The 25,049-nt window shown below is 40.4% G+C and overlaps 1 protein-coding gene across 1 annotated transcript in view; it reads left to right on the top strand.

Moving 5' to 3' along the window:
* ABCB11 (ATP binding cassette subfamily B member 11) overlaps positions 1-24,789 on the top strand; it is a 69,924-nt gene extending 45,135 nt beyond the window's left edge. The window contains exons 20-28 of the mRNA XM_077829603.1: positions 4,295-4,399; positions 4,515-4,676; positions 14,618-14,821; positions 18,194-18,435; positions 18,549-18,705; positions 19,486-19,683; positions 22,003-22,209; positions 22,736-22,882; positions 24,589-24,789. Of these exons, the coding sequence (XP_077685729.1) occupies positions 4,295-4,399; positions 4,515-4,676; positions 14,618-14,821; positions 18,194-18,435; positions 18,549-18,705; positions 19,486-19,683; positions 22,003-22,209; positions 22,736-22,882; positions 24,589-24,789 (1,623 nt within the window). The remainder of the gene's footprint in view (positions 1-4,294; positions 4,400-4,514; positions 4,677-14,617; positions 14,822-18,193; positions 18,436-18,548; positions 18,706-19,485; positions 19,684-22,002; positions 22,210-22,735; positions 22,883-24,588) is intronic.
* The last annotated feature ends 260 nt before the right edge of the window (positions 24,790-25,049 follow it).

Below are 25,049 nucleotides of genomic sequence, written 5' to 3'. Positions count from 1 at the left end.
CAGAGACCATTGCTGCAAGCACAGAGCTGGCTTGTTCTACTTACATTACAAATAATAACAGTGCTTCTGACACACGAGCAAATAGCCCCCCTTCCATCCCAGCTGCACTGGCATCTACATAGTGGAATTTGTGAGAAGGGGGGTGCAGAGGGTCTGCACTATGGTCCCATTTCTGGTGAGACCTTCTGCATGTGCTTAAGTCTCAGTTGAGAAGAGCACTTATCCATGTGCTTACACCCCACTGACTGCTCCGGAATCAGGGCCTGTAACAGGAACCCCAGATTGAATTGTGATTGGCTTTGCCAGCATTCCCCCTTGGGCTCCTGCAGAGTGCATGCTACAGGAGTAACACTGCAGCCCTTTAACTGGGAGCAGATTGCATTCTCCTGTGTGCTCATCTAGCTTTGCCAGCTGGTGAGGAAAGGAAGCATGGCTACGATCCTCCTCTCAGAACATCTTCCTTGCAGCCTTTGGAGAAGCTTGCACCTGCACTAATATGGGAAGCAGTGGCATGACTTTAGCCAGTGTGGATGGCAAATGATGTGGAGTTTAAGGAAGGGAAGGTGCTTTGCACTCACTCCTTTCACTTGCACAGCTGGGGCTGGATCCTGCCCTATTGAAAATTTATCATTTTGACTCCAATGGGAGGAGGATCAGACTTCTGGTCGCGGTCACCTATCATCTAGCCCTACAGAAGTAGTCAACTCAAATATATTTATAGCGTGTTTCAGTATAAATACTTACAGGGATGCATTCTTGTGCATTTGGGAAAATTCCAAACTCTTTCCCCTCATTTAGAGCTCTCATTAATTCTGGAAAGTAAAGTATACTTTAGCCTGTTTCAGAGCCATGTACTCTGATCCATAACACACTGTTAGTTTTATAAATTTATATTTCTGTTCCTTCAATAGACTTTCTGCTTCTACCATTTCAGATGAAGAAAGCTGGTTCCGAGAGCAATTGTAACATAAACACCTGCTGTGTGAGGATGATCTGTTCTCACACTTGCTGCGTTTTGTGCTGGTTATATGCACAAAATGCCCATTTTTATGAAGCATTTTTCATCCCATTTATATAAATTTTAGACATATATTATGCGCTTATAATTCCATGTGGTGCAAGGCTACAGAAAAAGACTAGAACTAAGAGCAATTAGGTCTGTGTTCTAATCTAGATTCAGAGTGGGACATAATTTATTTGAGTCACTGACTTCAGCTTCTTGTGTCTCATTCAGCTCAGGTGTAAAATGGGACTAAATCCTATTGAGAAACAGGTGCTAAATCCTAAGGTTTATCTTTCCAGCTATATAAATTACAAATATTTCCCAACATTGCTCACAGCCTGACAAATTAAGGATAAAATGAGCTATGTTGCATCAAGGGGACAAGAAGTGCAGCAGATGCACCCTTATATATCATGCTCTTATTATGATGGATTAATGAGAAGAGATTACATAAAAATGGGTGTTATTTTTTTAAATAAATGAAATTAAGTGTGGCCAAGTCATATGCTTTACTGTTGAAAGGTAATGGCAGAGCACAGACATTTGGAGCAGACTTTAATCTCTCAACACTAAATGCGAACCAGGCATCATCATTTTGGATTTTGCAGGGTTTAGTTTGTTGCCAGGGAGCTGATACTGAAAGTTAAAAATTACTTTGAAGAGGCTTTGCCAGTGGAAAATAACCATCTCTATGCAATTCCTATTCAGTTCCTTTCAAACAATTTTTATACATCACTTCTGAACTATAAATACATCGGGTGGCCTTTTAAGAGGAAGGCTTAAATGTATTTTGTGGAATTTTATTTGTTGCATCTGTAACTAAGAAGAAAATTCCAGCAGCCCTTTCTATTGTCAGCTATTTAGTTGCAAGAATTTAGGACAGTTCAGACGTAAATCTTAAAGGTCAAATCTGCAAGCTATTTTTAACCACTCCCAAGAGCTAAACATGTTGTTCTCTTGGAGGATTGGCAGATGTATAGTAATTTGACTTGTGAACCCCAGTTAGAATATTAGAACTATTGTCATTTTAGCAGAGAAGTCCAAACACAAGCTACCTACGAGCAGTAAAATAATTAACTGGTAGGTATTGCAACGGACAGTAACTCCTATGAACTGGAACTGCTGAAAGATGACTAGTGAGATTAGGACCATTACTTCATTGGCAATCAGTTTAATAGCAGTAGATAAAAAGATCAGACATAAAAAGAAGAGATAAAAGAACAGCATTTGGGAGGGGAAAATATTCCTAATTTGAGCTCTGGACATTTTTTCTAATGGATTCTCTTCCCAACCCACACTAAGAAGAGAGTGACTTATTTTCACGTTGGTTTAACAACACATGGGACCTGTGTTCTCCCTTTGAAACATGCCTATATCTTCCATTAGCAGAATCAATGAGAGCTGTTCATGTGTACCAAAGGGAAAATTATCCTGATTTGAAAGTATGTACTTGGAATATAAGTACTTGATTTTGTACCTCCCAATGAGCCAACAGCTGTCATAGATTTTATGAGTGTTAAGGGAGTTGCTCTATTATTGCTTTACAGAAAGAAGAGAGTAATTGAGTCCACTAATCTTTTCCACAGCCTTGTGACTTCAGCCAGTATTCTCTGGATCACTATCACACCCCCCTTACCCTTTTCCAGAGTCGGGCGGAGAATTGTTTTGGATGTAATTAGCTACGTGCAGCAAATGGTATTACGCTCCGTGACTGCACGTAATATCTTTTGCCTCTGTTTTTATTCTCATTAACCTTATAGCAAGGGCCTTAACCAGGAAGAAAAGGCCAGACAAGGAGGGAGAAAATTTGTTCTTCTTAACCTCTGATGATAGGACAAGAAGCAATCGGCTTAACTTTCTAACTGTCAAGGTGGTTAAGCACTGGAATAAATTGCCTAGGGCAGCTGTGGAATCTCCATCATTGGAGATTTTTAACAGCAGGTTAGACAAATACCTGTCACGGATGGTCTAGATAATACGTAGTCCTGCCATGAGTGCAGGGGACTGGACTAGATGACCTCCTGAGGTCCCTTCCAGGCCTATGAGTCTATAATTCTATGATTTAGTTTAGGAAAATAAGAACTGCCATACTAATCTTAACAATGCCATCCAGTAGCCTGTCACTTATAGTGTGGCCAGTATGAGATGCTTCAGAGAAAAGTGTAAAACCCACATAAAGGGTAATTATTCCATGGGAAAATTTCTTCCAGCATTGAAGCTTGTTGCTTTTCAGTAGCAATTGAGGTGTATGGTTTTGTGGATAATTTCTTGTTCATTGGACACACTGTAGTAACTGTAGAGAGAGTACAAACGATAGCATGCCCTCAAGCTTTAGGCTGATACTTATGAGTTTGCAAGAGTACAATAAGGATCATTCACTTTTGCTTTTATTATACAGCGAGATGGTCCTGAACTGGACTATTGGATCCAAGCCCCCTTGATCTTTGAGAAGATCTGGATTTGGATCCACGCTTTGTGGCTGAGATCCCTCTCTACAAAGTACATCCAAAGTAGAACTTACTTCAGACCATGATCTGGATCTTATCCTTACACCTCAGGCTTCTCTCTTGTTATATTTGAGAGTCTGGCTCTTCACAAGCAAGCTGTCATAAGAGACTGGGAAGTTGGGACTTTAAATAAATGCAACCTAACTCAGAAACTAAAACATTTAGCAAATTTATAAGGCCGTTTTGTGCTCTAAGCTTGTCATATAAATCAACAGAAATCAAATGAAACCCATCTACTGAAACTGTGGTGTTTTGCACCTGGATTTCTCCTGGGGGTCTCTGTGAAAATCACAGAAACTCATAGTCAGACCATTCAGGTTTTCTAAAGGCAAGACCACACCCCAGGACCCAGCCCTTAATATAGAATAGAATATTAATATAAATGTGAGTAATGCAGTGAAATGAAATCCATCTCCATTCAAAATTTTAAAAGATTCTAAACAATTGGTTAAAATTTCTCCAGTATGTTTAGACTGATTCTGTTTATTTATATAGATGTACTGTAGTTCCAATTGTTTGTGAAATAATCAAGTAATAAAGACTGGTTGAATTTTAAATCTAAATATACAGGGCACCAATCAGCATAAGTGTTTTGATTCCTTAATCTTATGAATTTATACCAACTGAAGATATGGCCCATGATGTTTTCATCTGACCGAGATCTTTAGGGGCTGACGTGAAAACTTTATACTGTATTTCACTGGCATAGACAAATTCTGCTCACCTTGTTCACACTACTACCATTGACAATCTAATGTTATGACATTCTTTTTTTTTTCAAAAGACCTTTTCTATGCCTGATAAAGAAGAGCAAAGAGCACTGATCAATGGCATCTGCCTACTTTTTGTTGTTGTTGGAGCTGTATCATTTTTCACACAGTTCCTGCAGGTAATGGCAATTTGTTAATCTTCTGCTTTTGCTAGTTTCTTTTTCTGTCCATGTCTGGCCGTGTGTGCATGTGTGTGTTTTGTATAATAAGTGTATTTGTTCTTATGCATACCAGGGATACACATTTGCAAAATCTGGTGAGTTGCTTACAAGACGGTTAAGGAAAATTGGTTTCCAAGCTATGTTAGGGCAAGAGACTGGTTGGTTTGATGACCACAGAAACAGCCCTGGTGCCTTGACTACAAGACTTGCAACAGATGCATCACAGGTTCAAGGGGTAAGAAACCACATATTAGGAATTATTTTGCTCCATGCTAATTACTGCATTACTATGGTATGTGATGTCACAAGAATTATATAGTGTGTAAATAGTAATATAAATATATATCTAATCTCATGGTTTCTACTTTCACGTGGTCTAGCTAAGCCATTTCCAATGTGTGCACTGTCTATCATAGACTGGCACAGCAATTAGTTACTCTCCATATAAAGAACTAAATGCAGAACTAGAGCCAGATCCTGCTGTCCATTGTACCAGTGTAAACAGATCAATGCCATAAAAGCCAGTAAAGTTACCACAAGTCACTAATATAACAGAAAGAAGCATTCAGGGTATAATCTTTAATTTCTCATTCCTGAAGGTGGAATTTTGCCATAATCACTAAATGCATATTTCTGAAACATATCACAGTCATTTTCAACCCAAATTTATCAATAGTAATATCATTGATTAAACAGCATTTTCAGACTGATGTAGAGTTTATTACATGTGGCTGTTGTGATTTATGCTAACAATCCACTTCAGAAAAACACTCCCTACTACTACATGGTATGTCATTTTGGGATCAGTCTCAGACTGGCATGGACTAATACTGCAGATGTAATGCTCTTATTTTGGGGGAAAGGCTGCCTGTTAGCACCGTATTATAGCACCCCCTACTGGTTGAAGGTGTGTGCTGCTGAGTTATGTGTGTGGTCAACCTTAGCTCTGATACTTGGCTCTAAAGCAAATAATTTTGTTTCTACAAACACAAAAAGCAATGTATGGACTTTTTTGTTACTGATATTTAACTGGTTATAGGAGTTTTGCTGGACTTTTTTCTTCTTGGAGTTTTAAGGAATTTAAAATAAGAATGAGACAGAAAAAAGAAAAAGTTGTAGCCTACGGCTTCCTGTCAGCAGCAAGCAGTTGGCATTTCCCCAGCACCTCAGAAAGCAGCAGCCATCTCCCTCCCCATTCTTACAGTTACCTTAAGTTGCAAACACTTACAGGTTCCATTTTAATTTGCATGCACAGACTTCTTAACACCAACTCTGCCTTACAGTAGCTGCATAAGAGAAGGCTTTATTCCAGGCTAAAGCAGTATTCTCTGAAGAGTCCAGTTACTGCACTCTACACAAATAACAGAGCTGTGAATGACAAAGCCAAAAACTTTTCCCAACTCTTGGGTTTAGTTTCAGTTCCGTTATTAATAAGAGGTCAAATAATGGAGCTCAACTGGAATTTATTAATCAATGATGATTAGTGAAGGATTAACACAACACAATACAGAATATAGAAAGGAAAGCTATGGTTATCAATCTGGAAGCTGGACAAGTTACTGCAGCTCAATTCACTCCTAAGTCCCAGAAACTCTGCTCTTTATATACCAACTTGTTCAAGACAAGGAAAAATCCTTTCCCTTTTTGATCTAGTGGAGGAGATCCTTTTATGCTATTTCAGTTTACCTAATCAATGAGCTAAAGACATCTGTAATTTATGTTCTTTTATGGTATCTTAGCTTATCTGTCCTGATTATAGAAAACACCTGTGGCAACAAGTAATTCTTAATAAGCTAAAGGCATCTCTCAGTGGGTCATTATCTCATCAATCATTGCGACATTATCTCATCAATTACAAGTGGACCCCTACTGGACATCTGGACATATTCTTCATAGGTCAACAGGCTCAGGGTAAAAATATTATACACATTCCTCCACTTGGTCACACACTAAATTTAACCTAAATACAGAGTCTCTAGAATCATAGGTACAAAAACTAGAATCATAGATACAAAACACTTAAGTTCATGCACAAAGGCTTATGGGGTTTTATATACAAAGACTCACAGGGAGTTTGATTCATTTGCTAACAGTCCAACCTTTTCTACCTAGATTACCAATCATGGCAATACTAAACTACTTGATTAGGTGTTTATATGAGTTTCTAGTTAATGCATTCAGGAAGGATTTATCTTGTTTTAACAAAATATGCAAGCAACGATACAAAATGAACACAACTAAACCTAACACTATTTGTAAAACAATTAATACTTCAAAGGTAACTCCTCTCCATATAGTAGAAATAATTAGGTCCAAGTCACCATTATATATTAAATCTTCTACATCTGTATACATGTTATTGCTAATTTGAACAACATGGGTATTTTTTCAACTAGTAATGCTTTTATAGTTAAGGTCAGTGGATCAATAATATGTAATTTTCAAGATTTTTTTATTGGTTGGGTTCACTTCGAATAATAGTTTCATTCTGAAAGGCTGGTACAGGAATAATTGTAATTTGGTCAATAATATAACATACATGAGGGACAAAATAAAAATTTGGATTGGTGACATTGCATGCAAGATTTTCGTACATATTTTTTTTATTGTTAGTTACTACATAATACAGCCCATCAATGTGGTAGGCCATTTTACTGCTGGGAGTCACCACCTGGTGAGTATCACAGGAAAGGAGACAGTGGCGGCTAGCTCATCTGTCTTGTTTGGCTGGGTCTGGCTGGCATGACCGCAGACAGGCGTTGCGATGTTGAAGACAGCATACCTACATAGGTATTAATAGCCCTTTTGAGGAGCAACTAGCCATAGGCGGTGCCCACCAGGTTTGTGTTACTGAATAAAGTACCAGCAGATCCACATAGATATAGGTGTTCTTTGTAGATTCCTGTTTTTAGGTAACCTTCTACTGTGCCTAATTTATTAAAGATTTTTATGTTTGCGTTTACTATTGGTAAAGATACCGTAAATACAGTATACATAGAATCCGACACTCAACAAGATTGTTTAGAATAACATGTGCCTTGATTAGGATGTGGTGTCACAGAGCCCAAATTTTGAAGAGTATTAAAAGGAATTTGTTTACATGCTTTAACATATTGCCAATTCACAGAAGTTCCTTTTGTACATTTGGGACAATACCATTTATTTAGGTGTTTATTCTCAATAAGATTTGGCACCTTTCCAGCTTCAACATTTCTTAGTGTAGTGATTACCCTGTCCAATGCATAGCCGCCATAAGCGGTACAAATGATTTTCATTCCCACTTTGTTTTTTGCTTTCTTGTTATTAACTTTAACCAATTCATTGATTCTTTTGCCTGTCTGTTTAAACAAATGAGCAATGTCATGCATATTTAACAGTGTTCCTGTCTTCATTAGCTAGACCCTCGAATCAATCAGTCATTGGTGGAACACTGTTAGCCCCAGGGTGTTTAATGTAGCTGACATGTCTTTTTTATGTTTTGAAAATCTGCTCTATTTTAACTGATATACTTGATTTTAAAAGGCCTAATTTGTTTTTGCTTTGTAACTAGGGCTGTCGATTAATCAGTTTACTCATGTGATTAACTTTAATCGTGTTTAATTGCAGTTTTAATCGTACTGGTAAACAATGAAATACCAAATGAAATTTATTAATATTTTTGGATGTTTTTCTACATTTTCAAATATATTGATTTCAATTACAGCACAGAATACAAAGTGTACAGTGCTCACTTTATATTATTTTTTATTACAAATATTTGCGTTGTAAAAATGATAAACAAAAGAAATAGTATTTTTTATAGAAGTACTCTAGGGCAATCTCTTTATTGTGAAAGTGCAATCTACATATACAGATTTTTTTTTATTACATAACTGCACTCAAAAACAAAACAATGTAAAATTTTAGAGCCTACGAGTCCGCTCAGTCCTACTTCTTGTTCAGCCAATCATTAAGACAAACAACTTTGTTTACATTTTTGGGAGATAATGCTGCCCGCTTCTTATTTACAATGTTATCTGAAAGTGAGAACAGGCATACGCATGGCACTTTTGTAGCTGGCATTGCAAGGTATTTACGTGCCAGATATGCTAAACATTTGTATGGTCCTTCATGCTTCAGCCACCATTCTAGAGGACATGCTTCCATGTTGATGACACTCATAAAAAAAATAATGTGTTAATTAAGTTTGTGATGCAACTCCTTTCAGGAGAATTGTATGTCCCCTGCTCTGTGTTTTACCTGCATTCTGCCATATGTTTCATGTTATAGCAGTCTCAGATGATGATCCAATACATGTTCATTTTAAGAACACTTTCACTGCAGATTTGACAAAATGCAAAGAAGGTACCAATGTGAGATTTTTAAAGATAGCTACGGCACTTGACCGAAAGTTTAAAAATCTGAAGTCCCTTCCAAAATCTGAGAGGGATGAGGTGTAGAGCATGCTTTCAGAAGTTTTAAAAGAGCAACACTACAATGTAGAAACTATAGAACCTGAGCCACCAAAAAAGAAAATCAACCTTACGCTGGTGACATCTGATTCAGATGATGAAAATGAACATGTATCGGTCCACACTGCTTTGGATCATTATCAAGCAGAACCCATCATCCACATGCATGCACGTCCTCTGGAATGGTGGTTGAAGCATAAAGGTGACATATGAATCTTTAGTGCATCTGGCACGTAAATACCTTGCAATGCCAGCTACCACGCTGCCATGCAAATCCTTGTTCTCACTTTCAGGTGACATTGTAAACAAGAAGCAGGCAGCATTATCTTCTGAAAATGTAAGCAAACTTGTTTGTCTGAGTGATTGGCTGACGACAAGTAGGACTGAGTGGACTTGCAGCTCTAAAGTTTTACATTGTTTTATTTTTGAATGCAGTTATTTTTTGTACATAATTCTACATTTGTAAGTTCAACTTTCATGATAAGGAGATTGCACTAAAGTATTTGTATTCAGTGAATTGAAAAATACTATTTCTTTTGTTTTTACAGTGCAAATATTTATCATCAAAATAAATATAAAGTGAGCATGGTACACTTTATATTCTGTGTTGTAATTGAAATCAATATATTTGAAAATGTAGAAAACATCCAAAAATATTTAAATAAATGGTATTCTATTATTTTTTAACAGCACGATTAGTCATTGTCATAACCATACAGCTAAGAGTAGCCTAGAATTCCTCCTTACCTGTAAGGGGTTAAGAAGCTCAGCTAACCAGGTTAGCACCTGACCAACAGGACCAATGGGGAAGAAGATACTTTCAAATCTTGGGAGGCGGGAGGGTTTTGTTTGTGCTCTTTGTTTTGTGTTGGGGTTCTCTCTTAGGACTGAGAGGGGCCAGACAGAAATCCATCTTCTCCAACCCATCCCAATCCAAGTCTCCGATATTGCAACCAGTATAGGTAAGCCAGGCAAGGCGGATTAGTTTATCTTTTGTTTTTCTTGTGAATTTTCCCTTTGCTAGAGGGAGGTTTATCCCAGTTTTTTGTAACTTTAAAGTTTTGCCTAGAGGGGAATCCTCTGTGTTTTGAATCTGATTACCCTGTGAAATATTTACCATCCTGATTTTACAGAGGTGATTCTTTTACCTTTTCTTTAAATAAAATCCTTCTTTTAAGAACCTGACTGATTTTTCCATTATTCCAAGACCCAGGGGTTTGGGTCTTTGATCATTTTGTAACCAATTGATTAGGATATTATTCTCAAGCCTCCCCAGGAAAGGGGGTGTAAGGGCTTGGGGGGATTGCTGGGGGATGGGAAACTCCAAAGTGGTCCTTTTCCCTGGTTCTTTGTTAAATCACTTGGTGGTGGCAGCGTTACTTAAACCCAAGGTACAAGGGAGAATTTGTGCATGTGGAGTTTTTAACCTAAGCTGGTAGAAATAAGCTTGGAGGGGGGTCTTTCATGTGGGTCCCCATGTCTGTACCCTAGAGTTCAGAGTGGGGAGGGAACCCTGACAATCATGATTAATGAAGGACATAAATCCACACCGTGTAGAGATCAAGCACAGGAGTTTATTACGTACAGTGCTGATGGAGTGTCACCTTGCTTATTAGGCTCAGAGACACTGTCAATCAATTGATTACAATGGAATATATGGATTTTTCATGGGCAGGGGAAAGTGATGGGGTAGGCAGTCCCACACCCCCAGGTAAGTTTAGCTGCAAGACATGATAGCACAATAGCCAATGGTTAAAGGTTACATAATGTTTCTGCCCATGGTCTCAAGTTGACAAATTAACATTTAACATTTAATTAGTACTTTAATAAAATGTATTAGTATAAAATATATATGTTGAATTCTGCTTTGGGGTTCATAGGAATGAAGTAGCTTCTTTGATTGTCCAACAGATACATATCTAAAGGTAAAAGCAAAGAAACAGTTAAAGTATATGGCAATAAAGATTGTCTTTCAAGTTGTTTATTTATGTTTAAGGCAGGCATTGGTTCCTGGGAAAGGGAAGTGGGAGGAGGCCATATCTTATACTGACATGCTTGTACCTTTTATAAACTCAAGGTTGGATGTGTGGGAAGAACATCTTCCTACAGAAGAAACTAACCCAACAGAAACAGGGCTTCTTTGTTTTATTTGCAACTTTGAATAAGACACAATTATTGCCCCCAACATTTGGCGTTTTGCTGACCAGGCATATCTTAGCAAAAACAAAGTTATTTTTTGGTTATTTTGCTTTCTCTTAGCTAATTACTATTTGCTAGGCCTCTGGCCGCTTGACTAAACTCTGGACTTTGGGCCTGTACACAAATCCATATACCAGGTTATTACATCAGCAATGGATTTTAACCCTTCAATTAATTTTTTAATCACATGATTAATTATGATTATTTTTTTTAATCACTTGACAGCCCTATTTGTAACCCTTCTGTCCTAAAAATATCAGAGGAGGACTGAGTTTCCTGACTCTCAATAGCATCCCTTATTTGCTCATTGATATGCAGCCTATCTTTCAATTGGTATAGAAGTGGACAATCTAGACACAGTATTTTTACACGTTTCATTTCTGCCATATGCCAATGTAACAAGTTTAAAACCATAGATTTAGGCATAAATTGTACATTATTAACTAAAGTCCTGGATATTGAAAGAGGGGAGAGTCCACTCTTTGGTCCTGGTTCCACTTTTGGACATGATATAGGTTCTGTGCTTGTCGCAGTGGTAGTTGCTGCAAGCGGGTCTACTACCCTTAGGGTAATTCTTTTTGTTTCTGGTTCTGTGGGTCTTTTTCCCTTGGAGAAAACGTTAATACTTATTTTATAAAACCCTTGGTCTTCCTTTGTTACGGCCTTAACTAGCAGGGAACCATTTTCGGGTCACCTAATTTCTACTTACACTGTTCATTGCATTTTGTAGTATGCTGTCATTGTTATTGCTGCTATTACTGACACCATGCTAAAAACAATACAAAATCCATTGTCCCCTAGAAAAAGTAACAGAACATCTTTAATGTTTGTGATATTATGCATTACTAGTAATGACACGTTGTTTCTTATTGTCCCTCCCCCACTATAGATTTATAGACTTGAGAGACGAACCTCCTTTGCCACCCCTTGGGAAGCAGATCCATAGGAGCAGTGCCCGTATCATATTGCTTTCCATGGCTTCTCCTCCTGCTGGGGAGAGGGTTGTCCTTTAAACTGTTTAAGTTGATTAACATAATACATTTTCAATATCACTTTTATTTTAGTAACCCAAATTTCTTTGCAATGGCTCTGCATAGTCCCACTTAGGGGCACTATGCAACCCTGTAGTAGAACTTTCTTCTAGCAGTGTCAGCTAGAGTTCTTTTGCATCTCCCACACAGACATTCTGAGGGCAAGGTTATTTAGAGAGCGGATCACCCTCACCCCCTCATATCCTTCAAACCATGTGTCTGGACGGATGTGAACCTCCCCAGTCTCTTCAGAGTCAGAGCTTCTTTCTTGTTAAGATAGTTAGTATTAGCTCATTAGTATAATTAGTTCATTAATAAGTGTTTTTCCCAGTTCTGATTTAGGGAGCAACCAAAGAAGTTGAGGAGATGAGATTCAAGAAGCGTGCTTCTTGCCCGGCAGTCTTCCTAGCATCCAGTGACCGCATACAGTGCCTCAAGGGTCTGGGAGAAGGACACTTGCCTTCTTGGTATTTGGTGTGTTGAACCTATACTCCTAGAGCCCGCAAGGATAGGGTGATGCCCTTGCAGCTCCTTCTAAAGGAAGCTCTTGAGGCTAGATCCTCTGGACCCAATCAGGTGTTGGATCTTAGGTCTAAGAGGCCAGTCTCAGCCCTTGTGACTGCCAATGGCTCCAAGCAACTGAAGGATCCAAGAAGCCACAAACCTTGTTGGGGCTGGATTTGGTTCCTCCAGGTCCCTCAGTCAAATCCCTGAGGCTACATATGTTCAAACTGAGAGCTATGTGGTAGGGTCTGACCACCCCGATTTCAGAATAGAGATCAAAAGACAGTTCACTGGTGCCAGAGCTTGTGCCTTGCAACTAGCTGGCCCAAACAGAACCCTGTGGTTCCAACTTCCATGTGCAGACCCAGGAAGATGGAATTGATCAGCATGTCAGAACTGGGGCCATCAGCACCTTCAGTTCCAGCTGTTGCAGCACTACAGAAAACGGAACATAGGGACAGAGCAGCCACTGTTAGCAGTGCCAGTTCCCACGGATCAGAACTATTGGGTCTTACAAGGCTGCTACAGTTTCAAAATGGCTCTAGCTCCAGCTCCAGGGAAGAGAGATGGATTTGTGTGTAATGTTGGATCCAGTGTGGTCCAAATTGACAGAACCATTGTCAGTTCCTCTGTTGATTCCGGTCAAACCCTTGGTTCCAGAGAGGTCTGTCACAGTGTCAGCCCAAATTCACTTTTCAACTCTGGTTCATGTGTCTGTTCCAAGTGTGTCACACAAGGTTTCTAAAAGGAGGCATGTTTCCCTGATCCCAAGGTCTTCCTCATCTCGTGTTAGGAAGAAAAGACAGGAAGGTGTTTCTGGTCTTTCCCTGGAACCCCCTACAGGGTCTCCACAGACAGATGGGTCTCCATACCTCCCTCTGGATCTGTTGTTATCCTCAGTGCACTCTAGCTGAGATCTAGACCTGGATCCTTATCATAAGAAAGTTAGAGGAAAATGCAGAGACCTCTAGTTCACTTCATACCACCCTATGGGATCTGCCTCCTGTAGGCATGTTCCCAAACCCCAGTTGCTGGAGAAATTGGCAGTTCTGGGGCCTGTGGTCTTATTAAGGGCCACCTCAGAAATTTTTCAATTATTTTCCATGTAGATGGCGAGGTTATATTTCATCTACACAGGATCTGGTAGTCCAGAGATCTTTGGGACCTGACTCCTTTGGATCTGTTGACATTGCAGATGATGATGCCTGAAATCCTGTCCAAGGAAGAAGATGATGTGATAGCTCCTTTCTTTGAGCAGGAGCATATGGAACCAGATTTTTAACCTGATATATCACTGGATAAGGACTCTATGCAGTTCCGCAGTTTGGTGGCTTGCACGGTGTCCACCTTAAATCTACCTGCAGTACCTATTAAGAGACTGGTGTTTGATATCCTTGGTGCTACTTCTAGGAGTTAAATATCCTTACCCATTTGGGATGGTTAACTACAGCCAGCTAAATCTGTGTGGTCTGTTCCTTCCCCTTGTCAACCTGTTTCCGTTTAGGTTGACAAACTGTATTATGGGCACCTCTTTATTATACAAAGATAAATAAATACATAAAACACATAAATATTTGGGCCAGATTTCGTGTACTGAGACACATGAGCAGCTTCCATGGAAGTCAAAGGGAGTCATCTAAATGGTAAAAATTCACCCCTAATTACATCTTTACATCTATTACCATCCTTAGGGACTGTTTTTCTTTACTAGTCCTGGGGAAGGTCTGTGGGTCAGGAAAACATTTAGAGATTGAGCCTCCAGTCTTTGTTTTGATAAAAATTCTCATTTGACTTCAATGGGAAACAGGACCGCTAGGCTGGGCTAATACCTTTGGAGTCAATCTAAACAGACTAATCCATGCCATGTTATTTTAATATCTAGAATGCTCTAAGTTTGATGGGAAGGTATTTGATTGTCTTTTGAAGCATATATGATGATTGATGTTACTGTGGGGATACAATTCAGTAATCTACTTTTGTTTTATTTTAAGGCTACTGGATCTCAGATAGGCATGATTGTCAGTTCCGTAACCAACATTGGAGTGGCCATTATCATTGCTTTCTACTTCAGCTGGAAACTAAGTCTAGTTATAATGTGCTTCCTGCCCTTTTTAGCCTTATCTGGAGCTGTGCAGGCTAAAATGTTGACAGGATTTGCCTCACAGGACAAGCAAGCTATGGAAATTTCTGGGCAGGTAATGTTTTTTGAAAACTAATTTTTGATTAGCAGGCATTTGGGGCGGGGGTGTGTGTGTGTGTCAGTCATAGCTCAGGCAGTTGGAATTATCAGTGATTCAGATGCTATAGAAGTGGCAGAGACATACAAGGGGCAGTATTTCAGGCCACTGAAATTTCATGGAGACTTTCCCAGCTCTAAAAGTACTTCCTACTTGGAATGCAACTTCCTCCTCAAAAAGGCTATGACCTCAGACAGTAAGATGTGAGTGTCTAATTCCAGTCTCTTTTATTGCTTATTGCTTTTAAAATGCATATCTGAAGGCACCTTCTGATGCTCTTTGTAGCCTATCAGCAGGACACCATGGTCATGTGCATTAAGAAATCATTGCATTCTAGAATTCAGCACTAATCCAGAAAACAGTACCTGCTGATTTTAAAGACAGCTTTATAGTGAGCTGTATTCTGCAACTGGATAGGCTAGATTTTAGGAGCCCACTGTTTCCACATCAGTTGGATTTTCTAAACTAGAACATCGCATAGTAAAGTCTTTCCTTTATAGAAGTAATGTAAACTTTTTTGGTTTGACTTTTTGTACCGTGCAGCTGTCTTCCTCTGCTGTCTCATTTTGATACCAAACAAAGAATACATTGCAACTTCAGTATGTGTTCTCCAAAATGTGTGACGGAAATAGATACAAGTCAAGTTTGTTAAGCAAGCCATCACAGGAGTGAGAGCCTTCACAGGGAGGAATAAGTTGTGTGTGCAGTGTTCCCTCACTGTCTGCCTTCTCTCAGGTGCTCCCACTCCCATTCTCTTCCTATTTCTCAGTTAGCAAACCTCCATGGTCTTTTGGCAATGAACATCTAGGGGCTGCTCCACATGCGGTTCTTAATAGAGTTCTCTGTGGAGAGGTTGTAGGCACTCAATCAGATCAGAAGTTACTCAGAGTGTCTCAGCCAAAGCCACTAGCTGCATTTGCTGGAAGACCTCTAGTGCATGTAGCAGCAGTTGTGGTGGGGAAGAGACAGGGAACGGCAGCTGTGCTTTCTCCCCATTCCTAGACAGAAACAGAGGTGAACAGGGCAGCTGCTCATAGGGTTCCTTGTCTTAAAATCTGTCACTGATGCTGCCAGCCACATGTTGCCAATAGCCAGAACTGGATCCATTTAAAAACATACCTGGTACAACAGTGGATCTGCTTCAAGAAAATGGGGACAGTTGGAGGTCATGGTATTAGAAACATTCCCCATTTAGTAATTGTGCAGACTTCCTTTTTACCCCTTATGCAGAGGAAAAAAGAGATTATGGAATGATTTTTTTCACAGATGTAGGCTTGCTGGCAGTTACACAGCACAATTCCTCCTTCTCTGGGACTGAGGCCAAACAGTTTGTCAGACAAACAGGGATATGTGGTCTAAATAAGTTAAACTGTAGACATTAATGAGCTCCACAAATTTAGATTATCCTTATATGTTAACAGAATTCTAGGAAAACTAAAAAAAAAAACCACATGCCTGTATACAACATGAATTAAAATAATTAACATCTCATGGCGTTGATAACACTAGTTCAAACAAAGACACCCAAAGTCTAGGAAGAGTTAATGCTGACTGTTCTCTCATTCACAATGGCTAAATTATTTACAGCAAATGATCAATCAAAATACCTTCTTGAAATTGATGTAGAGATAGGAACTTGACAAATGGCCTGTGCATCAGCCATTACTCAATGGAATGACCCGGAGGCTAAGAAGAAAAGGGCATTCAATGCTTCAATGACTGATTATGTCTGGTGATATTTTCTAATTTATTCAGCAGCCAACCGTCCAAATACAAGAGGGTTTGTTTAAGTCTTTTCTACAATTGCTTCTCTGCCATTTTAAAATATAGAAAAACATAGACTGAACATTCAAGTTCTCAAGGCCTATTTATTCGCTCCTTCAAGGTACATGCTAATGCTCCAGGACTAATTCTACACACTGGCCTGGAAAAAATGTAATGGAAAATTGACCTAAATCATTTTTAAGGATTCATATTCAGGTCATCTCCTCTATGCTGCATGCAGAAAGGTTTCATAGGCAATGAAACAAAATTTAGTAGGAATATCTATAGATAAGAGAAGGCAAAACAGACTGAGCCATTACAAATGGCAAGGCAAACAGCAAGTACATTTAAACATGACAAACCTGTGAATTAAAACACACAGGACAAATGGGATGAAGCAATAAGCTGGTATAGCATAAATTCTGTATGCTGATTTTACTGATGAAAATATAGCTCCACTGTGGGTTGAGACAAACTTTACAAGCCACCAAACTAAATCCTAATCCTTACAATTAACAGGCATCTCAAAAAAGTTTCCAAAGCAGAGAAAAAGACAATGTGGAATGGATACCAGCTTCCTACACTGCATTATACAATTACACAATAGATTGTACACGCAGACAGACAAGGGATTACTCCATATCTACCCTCTGGCTGAAATCCTGGTTCCACCGAAGTTGATCAGAGTTTTCCCATTGGCTTCAGTGCAGCCAGGATTTTACCCTCATCTGTATGTTCCATCTAGCCACTTTTCTTGAACATGAACTGGCAAGGTATCAATGGAAAAGATTAAGTAGTAAATTCAGCTGCCTTTAATTTATAAAAGATTTTGACTCCGAAGAAAGAGAACTGGAGACTATCACCCTTTCCTCCAAGACCACTGGTGTAAGAAAAACACAGAAACAAAACAATTGAAATAAAAACATTCTTAAAAATGTGCAAACAAGAAAATAACCACTTTTTATCTATGATTAACACCACCATTCCCACAGGCCATATATTTTAAAATATTTAGCATTATGGCATATTCGGTGTTGCTTAGTTTAGCTAGAGATTGCTGTCTAAAATGCCATTGACAAGCCCATGGTCACACTTAGATATATGTTACAAATCCCTAGTCCTACGTTCAGCGGGACACAGATCTCCCAGCACAACACAATATCAGCATGGGAAGTTGAAGAAGACCATGTTTCAGCTGATGAGGGGGTCTGCCAGAACAACCATACTTCTTTGTTTGGAGTTGGACACATTCTATTATTAAGGAATAGTGGTGCCAGTGACATATGCAAAGTGAAATTCACCCATGTGTGAGAGCCCAAGCAAGGCCATCTTCAGTATGAATGTTTTGCAGTAGCCTAGTCCGAGGAGGGTTGACTTCAGAAAAAGTCCTCTTTGAGGTTTGCATTCATTCTTATTGCATCTGAACCAATTTGTATATCATTAGTTTCTATAATTTGCCAAACAGTCCTATTGCCCTCTCACTGAAATGTGGAATAAAGAGAAGGTCGTCTCACTTTTTCAGAGTGATTCCTAAGTGTTTTACCTATAACCTATTTTTTTTCTTAGATCTCCAGTGAAGCCCTCTCTAACATTAGGACTGTAGCTGGAATAGGGAAGGAGAGAAAGTTTATTGAAGCATATGAAGAACATCTGGAAATCCCATACAGAGCTGCAATCAGTAAAGCAAATGTTTATGGAATCTGTTTTGGCTTTGCCCAATGTATAGTGTTCATAGCCAATTCGGTCTCTTATCGATATGGGGGGTTTTTGGTGGAGAATGAAGGACTTCATTATAGCTATGTGTTTAGGTAAGAAGATACTTGCAGACAGCCACATACTCTGCTACAGAAGTATGTTGTTTACAATAAAATTCACAAATGTACGTAACCCACAAGCTAAACGCTTTCCTCCTTGACTGCAGGGTGATCTCTGCCATTGTGACCAGTGGAACTGCTTTGGGAAGAGCTTCTTCTTATACTCCAAACTATGCTAAAGCAAAAATAGCTGCTGCACGTTTTTTTCAATTGGTGGATCGGGTTCCCCAAATCAATATTTATAGTGATGGAGGGGAAAAATGGGTAAGAGTAGAGATGAGCAATGCAGGAAATGTCATTATTCAGCCCAGTGATATAGGTATTGAAACCCCAGTAATTATGGACTATTCCATACACACCTCTGTTTGTGAGCAAAGTAAGGTGACATCAGAATACTTGCTAGATATCCTTGCCTTTTGGGAAGTACTGAGCTATGTGCTATAATGTAAGCATGCAAATGCAGTCAAATTATTCCCAGTCTACCAGAAATTTCACCCGGAGTATCAATAAATGGTGAATACATTTTAATAACTGATCTGAGAGTTGAGAGCTGGATGGATTCACTGGACAATGAGATTTTCTTCCACCTCTACAACAGTGATTTAAATCCAAATGGGTTCAGTCACTAACCATGTTTATAATCTTCTGGTTCTTGTATGAGCACATCACAGAAACACCATCAAATTTGGTGTTAAATAGGACCTCTGGGGGCAATCATAACCTCTGAATGGAGTTGGAGAATTAACTACCTTCTCAGCTCAAAAGTTGGTCCCCTTCTATGTTTATGCTATTTGCAGTGCAGTGTGGGGAAGCTTGCATTGATAAAATGAATACAGCAGCATAGCTCTGGCTAAATAGAAGACTCCTGTCACAGGACAGTCAAGCCAGTCAGTCTTCGGGTTCCTCAGTCTCCAGGGTTATTTCACAAGCACTTAAGTCACTCACAAAAACTAATATTGGAAACAAGAATCATATTTAATGTGAGGAGTTTTGTCACTCTTTAGAATTCAGTTCTCAGCACTTTCTTTCTCACTTTTTCACCAGGACAATTTCAAGGGAAGCATTGAATTTATCAACTGCAGGTTCACTTATCCTTCTCGGCCTGACGTCCAAGTTTTGAACGGCCTCTCAGTGTCTGTTAAACCTGCGCAGACACTTGCATTTGTTGGAAGTAGTGGATGTGGCAAAAGTACTAGCGTCCAGCTTCTGGAGCGCTTTTATGACCCTGACAAAGGATGTGTGGTAAGCAGCTTTCACTACTTGGATATTGATACTCCGGGTATTGATACTCCGGGTATTGATAGTCCGGGTGGATAGTTTTACTGCTTGCCAGCTGCCGAAATCTTCAGACTCCAAAGTTCTTCTCCAATGTTACATAGGAGATTTTACCAAAGAGTAACATTTGCACAGCTGAGGATCACTTCAGTGGATTTTCACACCATCCACAACAGGGTATAGCTCTCTTGATCTTTCCTCAAATTTACAGTCTAAAGTTCTCCAATGATCTAACCTAAGTTGGTGAACCTCGGCTGGTTCTCTCTGCTGATGCTCAGTAACAATCACAGAGAGCCCCGAGAAGGAGGTAGTACACCTCTATGCAGAAATCCAGGCACACAGATGGGATTGGTGTCATGGAGAGCAGCACTTTCCCTTTTTGACACCCTGCTGCCCCCCAGAATCCACATAGCCAGGGCCAGTTCTAGGCATCAGCAAAACAAGCAGGTGCTCAGGGCGGCATATTTCTAGGGGTGGCATTCCGGCTCCGGCCATTCCACTCCTAGAAATGTGCCCCCACCACTCCAGCTCGCCTCTGCTCCGCCTCCGCCTGCTCCCCTGAGCACGCTGCCACTGCCCTGCTTCTCCCCACTCCCTCCCAGGCTTGCCGCACGCGAAACAGCTGTTTTGCATGGCAAGCCTGGGAGGGAGGGAGGGAGGAAAAGCCGAGTATGGTGGCACGCTCGGGGGAGGCGGCGGTGGTGGAGCGGAGGTGAACTGAGGTGGGGAGCGGTTCCTCTACCCCCCCGTTACTTCCTGCGCTCCCCCACCCCACCCTCGCTCACTTCTGCTCTGCCTGCTCCCCTGAACGTGCTGCCTCTCCCTCGCCTGAGAGGAAGGGGGGAGAAGCGGAGCGGCAGCGTGTTCAGGGAACCAGGCGGAGGGGAGGGGAGCTAGGGCAGGGGGGAGCCACAGGAAGCAATGCGGGGAGGGAAATGCGGCACACCTGGGGGAGGAGGCGGGGTCAGGGATTTGGGGAAGGGTTGGGAAGGGGTGGAGTTGGGGCAGAGCTGGGGGCGGGGAGGGGCACGAAAAAAAAGTGGGGGCGGCCAAAAATTGTTTTGCTTGAGGCGGCAAAAATCCTAGAGCCGGCCCTGCACATAGCCCAAGTGTAGAGACATCTGAGAGAGCTAGGGAGGGAAAGTCAGACTTAGCTCTTCAAGAAGATCCTCCTGGAATGAGCTGGACCTCGGTTTTTGCTCAGTCTTCTTGCAGGCAAAATCCTCATTGAAATCAGCAGGAGCTTTGCCTGAGTAAGAACTGAGCAATTAAGGTCCATGTATCATACTATCAGTTGTGAAATCTGCTTACAAGTCAATGCACATGGCCTTGAGTAAAGACTTTAGCATTTGGCCTACTGTAGTTCTGTGGTCACAATGGGCATACAAATATTTTGTGCCTGTTGCTTGCCACTCAGAGAATGTGGACTATACTGTTACCTCCTTGGACTTGTATAATTCCTTAGATTTCAAGGCCAGAAGGGACCCTTGTGATCATTTAGTCTGATCTCCTGTGTAACACAGGTCATAGAATTTCACGCAGTAATTCCTGCATCAAGCCCATAACTTCCGTCTGAGTTAGAGAACCTCTCTTAAAATGAATTCTGATTTAAAAAGTGTGAGTGCCTAAGAATCCACCACATCCCTAAGTAAATTGTTCCCATGGTTAATTCCCCTCACTGCTAAAAATATGCATCTATGTCTAGTCTGAATTCATCTAGCTTTAGCTTCTAGCCATTGGGTCTATTGATGCCTTTGTCTGCTAGATTAAAGAGCATGCTGCTATCAGAAATCTTCTCCCCTTGTAGGTACTGCACAATTGAGCTTGTTTTTCTTCTCCATTTGAAAAAAAAATAATTGGAGTAATCAAAGAGTTCTTGGTTGCGCGAATCACTCAAGCACATGCTTAACTTTCAGTGTGTAAACAGTCCAGTTGACTTCAGCAGGTTTATTCACATGCCTAATGTTAAGCATAGGTTTAAGTCCTTTGCTGGATCAGAGACACACCCAATATATATTGATTTGCTAAAAATAAATCTAAACAGTATTCTTATTCCAGGTTTCAGAGTAACAGCCGTGTTAGTCTGTATTCGCAAAAAGAAAAGGAGTACTTTATTCTTATTCCAGTTACTTACAGTAGTGTGATGTTGTGAAGACTTTATTTTACAAAGCTGTATATATTTAAAGCCTTGTTGTTGGGACTATTTTGTTTCAGCAAAAGCTATTCATTCTTTGTATGTTGCAAGTCTGACATGATATATCGTATTTTGTCTTTTTTTACTGGTAGTTAATAGATGGCCATGATACCAAGAAAGTAAATATACAATTTCTTAGATCTAAAATTGGAATAGTGTCTCAGGAGCCTGTGTTATTTGGCTGTAGTATTGCTGATAATATCAAATATGGTGATAACAGCAAAGAGATCACTATGAAAGAAGTTATAGAAGCAGCGAAGAAGGCCCAGCTGCATGACTTTGTCATGTCCCTTCCAAATGTAAGTATATTTGCAAGGACAGTAAAAAACTAAAAACCAAAACCAAACAAATGCTATGATGGGGCCTAAATAGCGGGACTACAAAAGACAGCTGAGAAAGGCAAGGTATTCCTTGCAATGAGATTTCTCACCAAAGCAAACTGGACCTTTTCATGTGCCAACACTGATCATTTTATTTTCACAGATCTGGGGGGAGAGGAATGGCATAATGTTGTTTTTGTCGTGATTTATTTTTGGGGAGTTGGGGTTTGATTTTTTTCCCCCTAATGTTGGGCAAATACTTTAAAAATTAAATAACCATCAGAAAGCAATATTTTCAAAATTTCAAACTCTGATAGGAGACAGAAAGGAAAGGTTCCAGTGTAACCAAACAGAAAGGAGAGGAAGCAAACAGCATAACCAAACAGAAAGGAGACTCATGGCCCACTCCCCACAGGGCACCACAATATTGTCCCAGTTTATCCATTATTGTAATTGCCGACATGCTCATTTAGGAATAAAATTTCCTGTATTGTATATTTTTCAGAAATATGAAACTAATGTTGGGGCTCAGGGATCCCAGCTTTCTCGTGGGCAAAAGCAACGCATTGCTATAGCTCGGGCCATCATACGAGATCCTAAAATTTTATTACTGGATGAAGCAACATCTGCCTTAGACACGGAAAGTGAAAAGGTAAATGTGCAATAAAAGAGAATGAGGGAGGTTCAGTATAATTATCTAGGTGTGTTGTCATAAAAGAAATGTCCATAATAATAATAATAATATTTAATTTTAATTTGTTTCTGTCTGATACAGAAACCTTAGAAAAGTACTAGATAAAGAGATACCCTCTTATCAAAGACAGTATTTTTTCTTTGAGTACATTCAGTCCTAAAACACTATTTATGACGTTCTAATATGTAAAAATACAAAACCAACCAGCCATAGCTACTCTTAGACTTAGACCTTACAGAGGTTACCTTAGTTCATACTAGTTCCATTTTCAAAGCATTCAATAACCAAGTTTCACATGCACAGTATATATTAAAACAAAGGTACAGTAACTCCTCACTTAACGTCATCTCAGTTAATGCTGTTTTGTTGTTACGTCACTAAGGCCCCTATCGGTGCCCCTCCACCTCCCCCAATGCCTCCCGCACGCCAGCGGCCTCTCAGATCAGCAACTCCCCCCTCCTTCCCTGCGCCTCCCACCTGCAGCAATCAGCTGTTTGGCGCCATTCAGGAGGCTCAGGGACGGGGAAGGCGTGAGGATGCGGCATGCAGCATCCCCCCACCCCCCCGAATGCCCCAAACAGCTGATTGCTGTGGGCGGGAGACACGGAGAAGGAAGGGGGAGGCTGCGCACCGCACCCTCCTTCTCCCCACCAGCCTCCTGAATGCCACAAAACGGCTGATTGCTGCAGGCGGGAGGTGTGGGGATGAAGGGGGAGGCTTTGGCCTCCCGCCTGCAGCAATCAGCTGTTTCACGGCATTGAGGAGGCTGGGGGGAGGGAGGGAGGACGTGGACACCTGGGGAGAGAGGATGGAGCAGGGGCAGGAAGAGGCAAGGTGGGGGTGGAAGGGGGGCTGGCTTGGGGCAGAGCCGGGGGTTGAGCACCCCCCAGCACTTTGGAAAGACCATCAAGCGGAGCAGCCGGATGATCCACCCTCTTTCACCCTCTGACTCCACCACCTCAACCAAACTTCACAATCTTCATTGCTGAGTACAGTATTACATTTTGTTTAAAATTGTTTAAAACTTATACCTGTATTACATTGTTTGTTTAAAATTGTTTAAAACGTATACTGTATATGTATATAATGTCTTTTGTCTTGCAAAAAAAATTTCTCTGGAACCTAACCACACCTATTTACATTAATTCTTATGGGGAAATTGGATTCACTTAACATCGTTTCTCTTAAAGTTGCATTTTTCAAGAACATAACTATGACGTTAAGTGAGGAGTTACTGTATGCATAAAGGGCCTGAGCATGCAGTAATTTCCTTAACTTCAATTAAAGACTACAGCACTGGGACTGAGAACTCAGGCAAGGATTTGCATGGCTTTCTTGCACCTTGGGATGAAAGTAGCACTGGCAGTTTTAAACCACATCAGCACGAAAATGACATTCAGGATGTAACGGAAGGACTCGTATAATTTCTAGAGTTATGCATATTTGCTAAGCCCTCCTACATACTAGCAGTTTAATTCATGGGTCAGCCAAGCACATCAATAACTTCACCTTTGATTCAGCTTTGGTTCAAATGTCCAACAGTAAATTTTGGAACTGCTGAGCCATTGAATAGAATTGGAATAGAATAATCAGGGATTTTCCAGATCTTGACCTCCATTTCAGCTGGCACATTTTCATTCTGATACTTTGTCTATTGTCTGTAGACTGTGCAAGCTGCATTGGATAAAGCCAGAGAAGGACGGACCTGCATTGTCATAGCACATCGGTTGTCTACAATTCAACACTCTGATATCATAGCTGTCATGTCTCAAGGAATTATTATTGAAAAGGGCACTCATGATGAACTGATGGCCAGGGAAGGAGCTTATTACAAACTTGTCACTACTGGAGCGCCAATTAGCTGATTTACCACAGGCTCTGTGTAAACGTGGAAGATGATATTTTTCTAAATGAGAATGCTACAGTTGGTTTGGCAATGTTGGTACCCCTTTGAGTTATTACCTGGTACAAAACGCTCTGTCATATGACAAGTTACATGGGACATTATCGAGCCTAAAATGTATCTCGCCTTCTGGAGTAAGCAAGCCTCGTAGGATCATACAAGGTGATTACAGAGTAGCCTGGTTTGTTCAGGAGATAGCCTAGCCTATTGTGCAAGGGAAAG

This window comes from Eretmochelys imbricata, chromosome 11 (genome assembly GCF_965152235.1).
Source record: "Eretmochelys imbricata isolate rEreImb1 chromosome 11, rEreImb1.hap1, whole genome shotgun sequence".
Taxonomy (NCBI): Eukaryota; Metazoa; Chordata; order Testudines; family Cheloniidae; genus Eretmochelys; species Eretmochelys imbricata.
The sequence above is the reverse complement of the archived record's forward strand: the minus strand, read 5'-3'. Positions and strand labels throughout refer to the sequence as shown.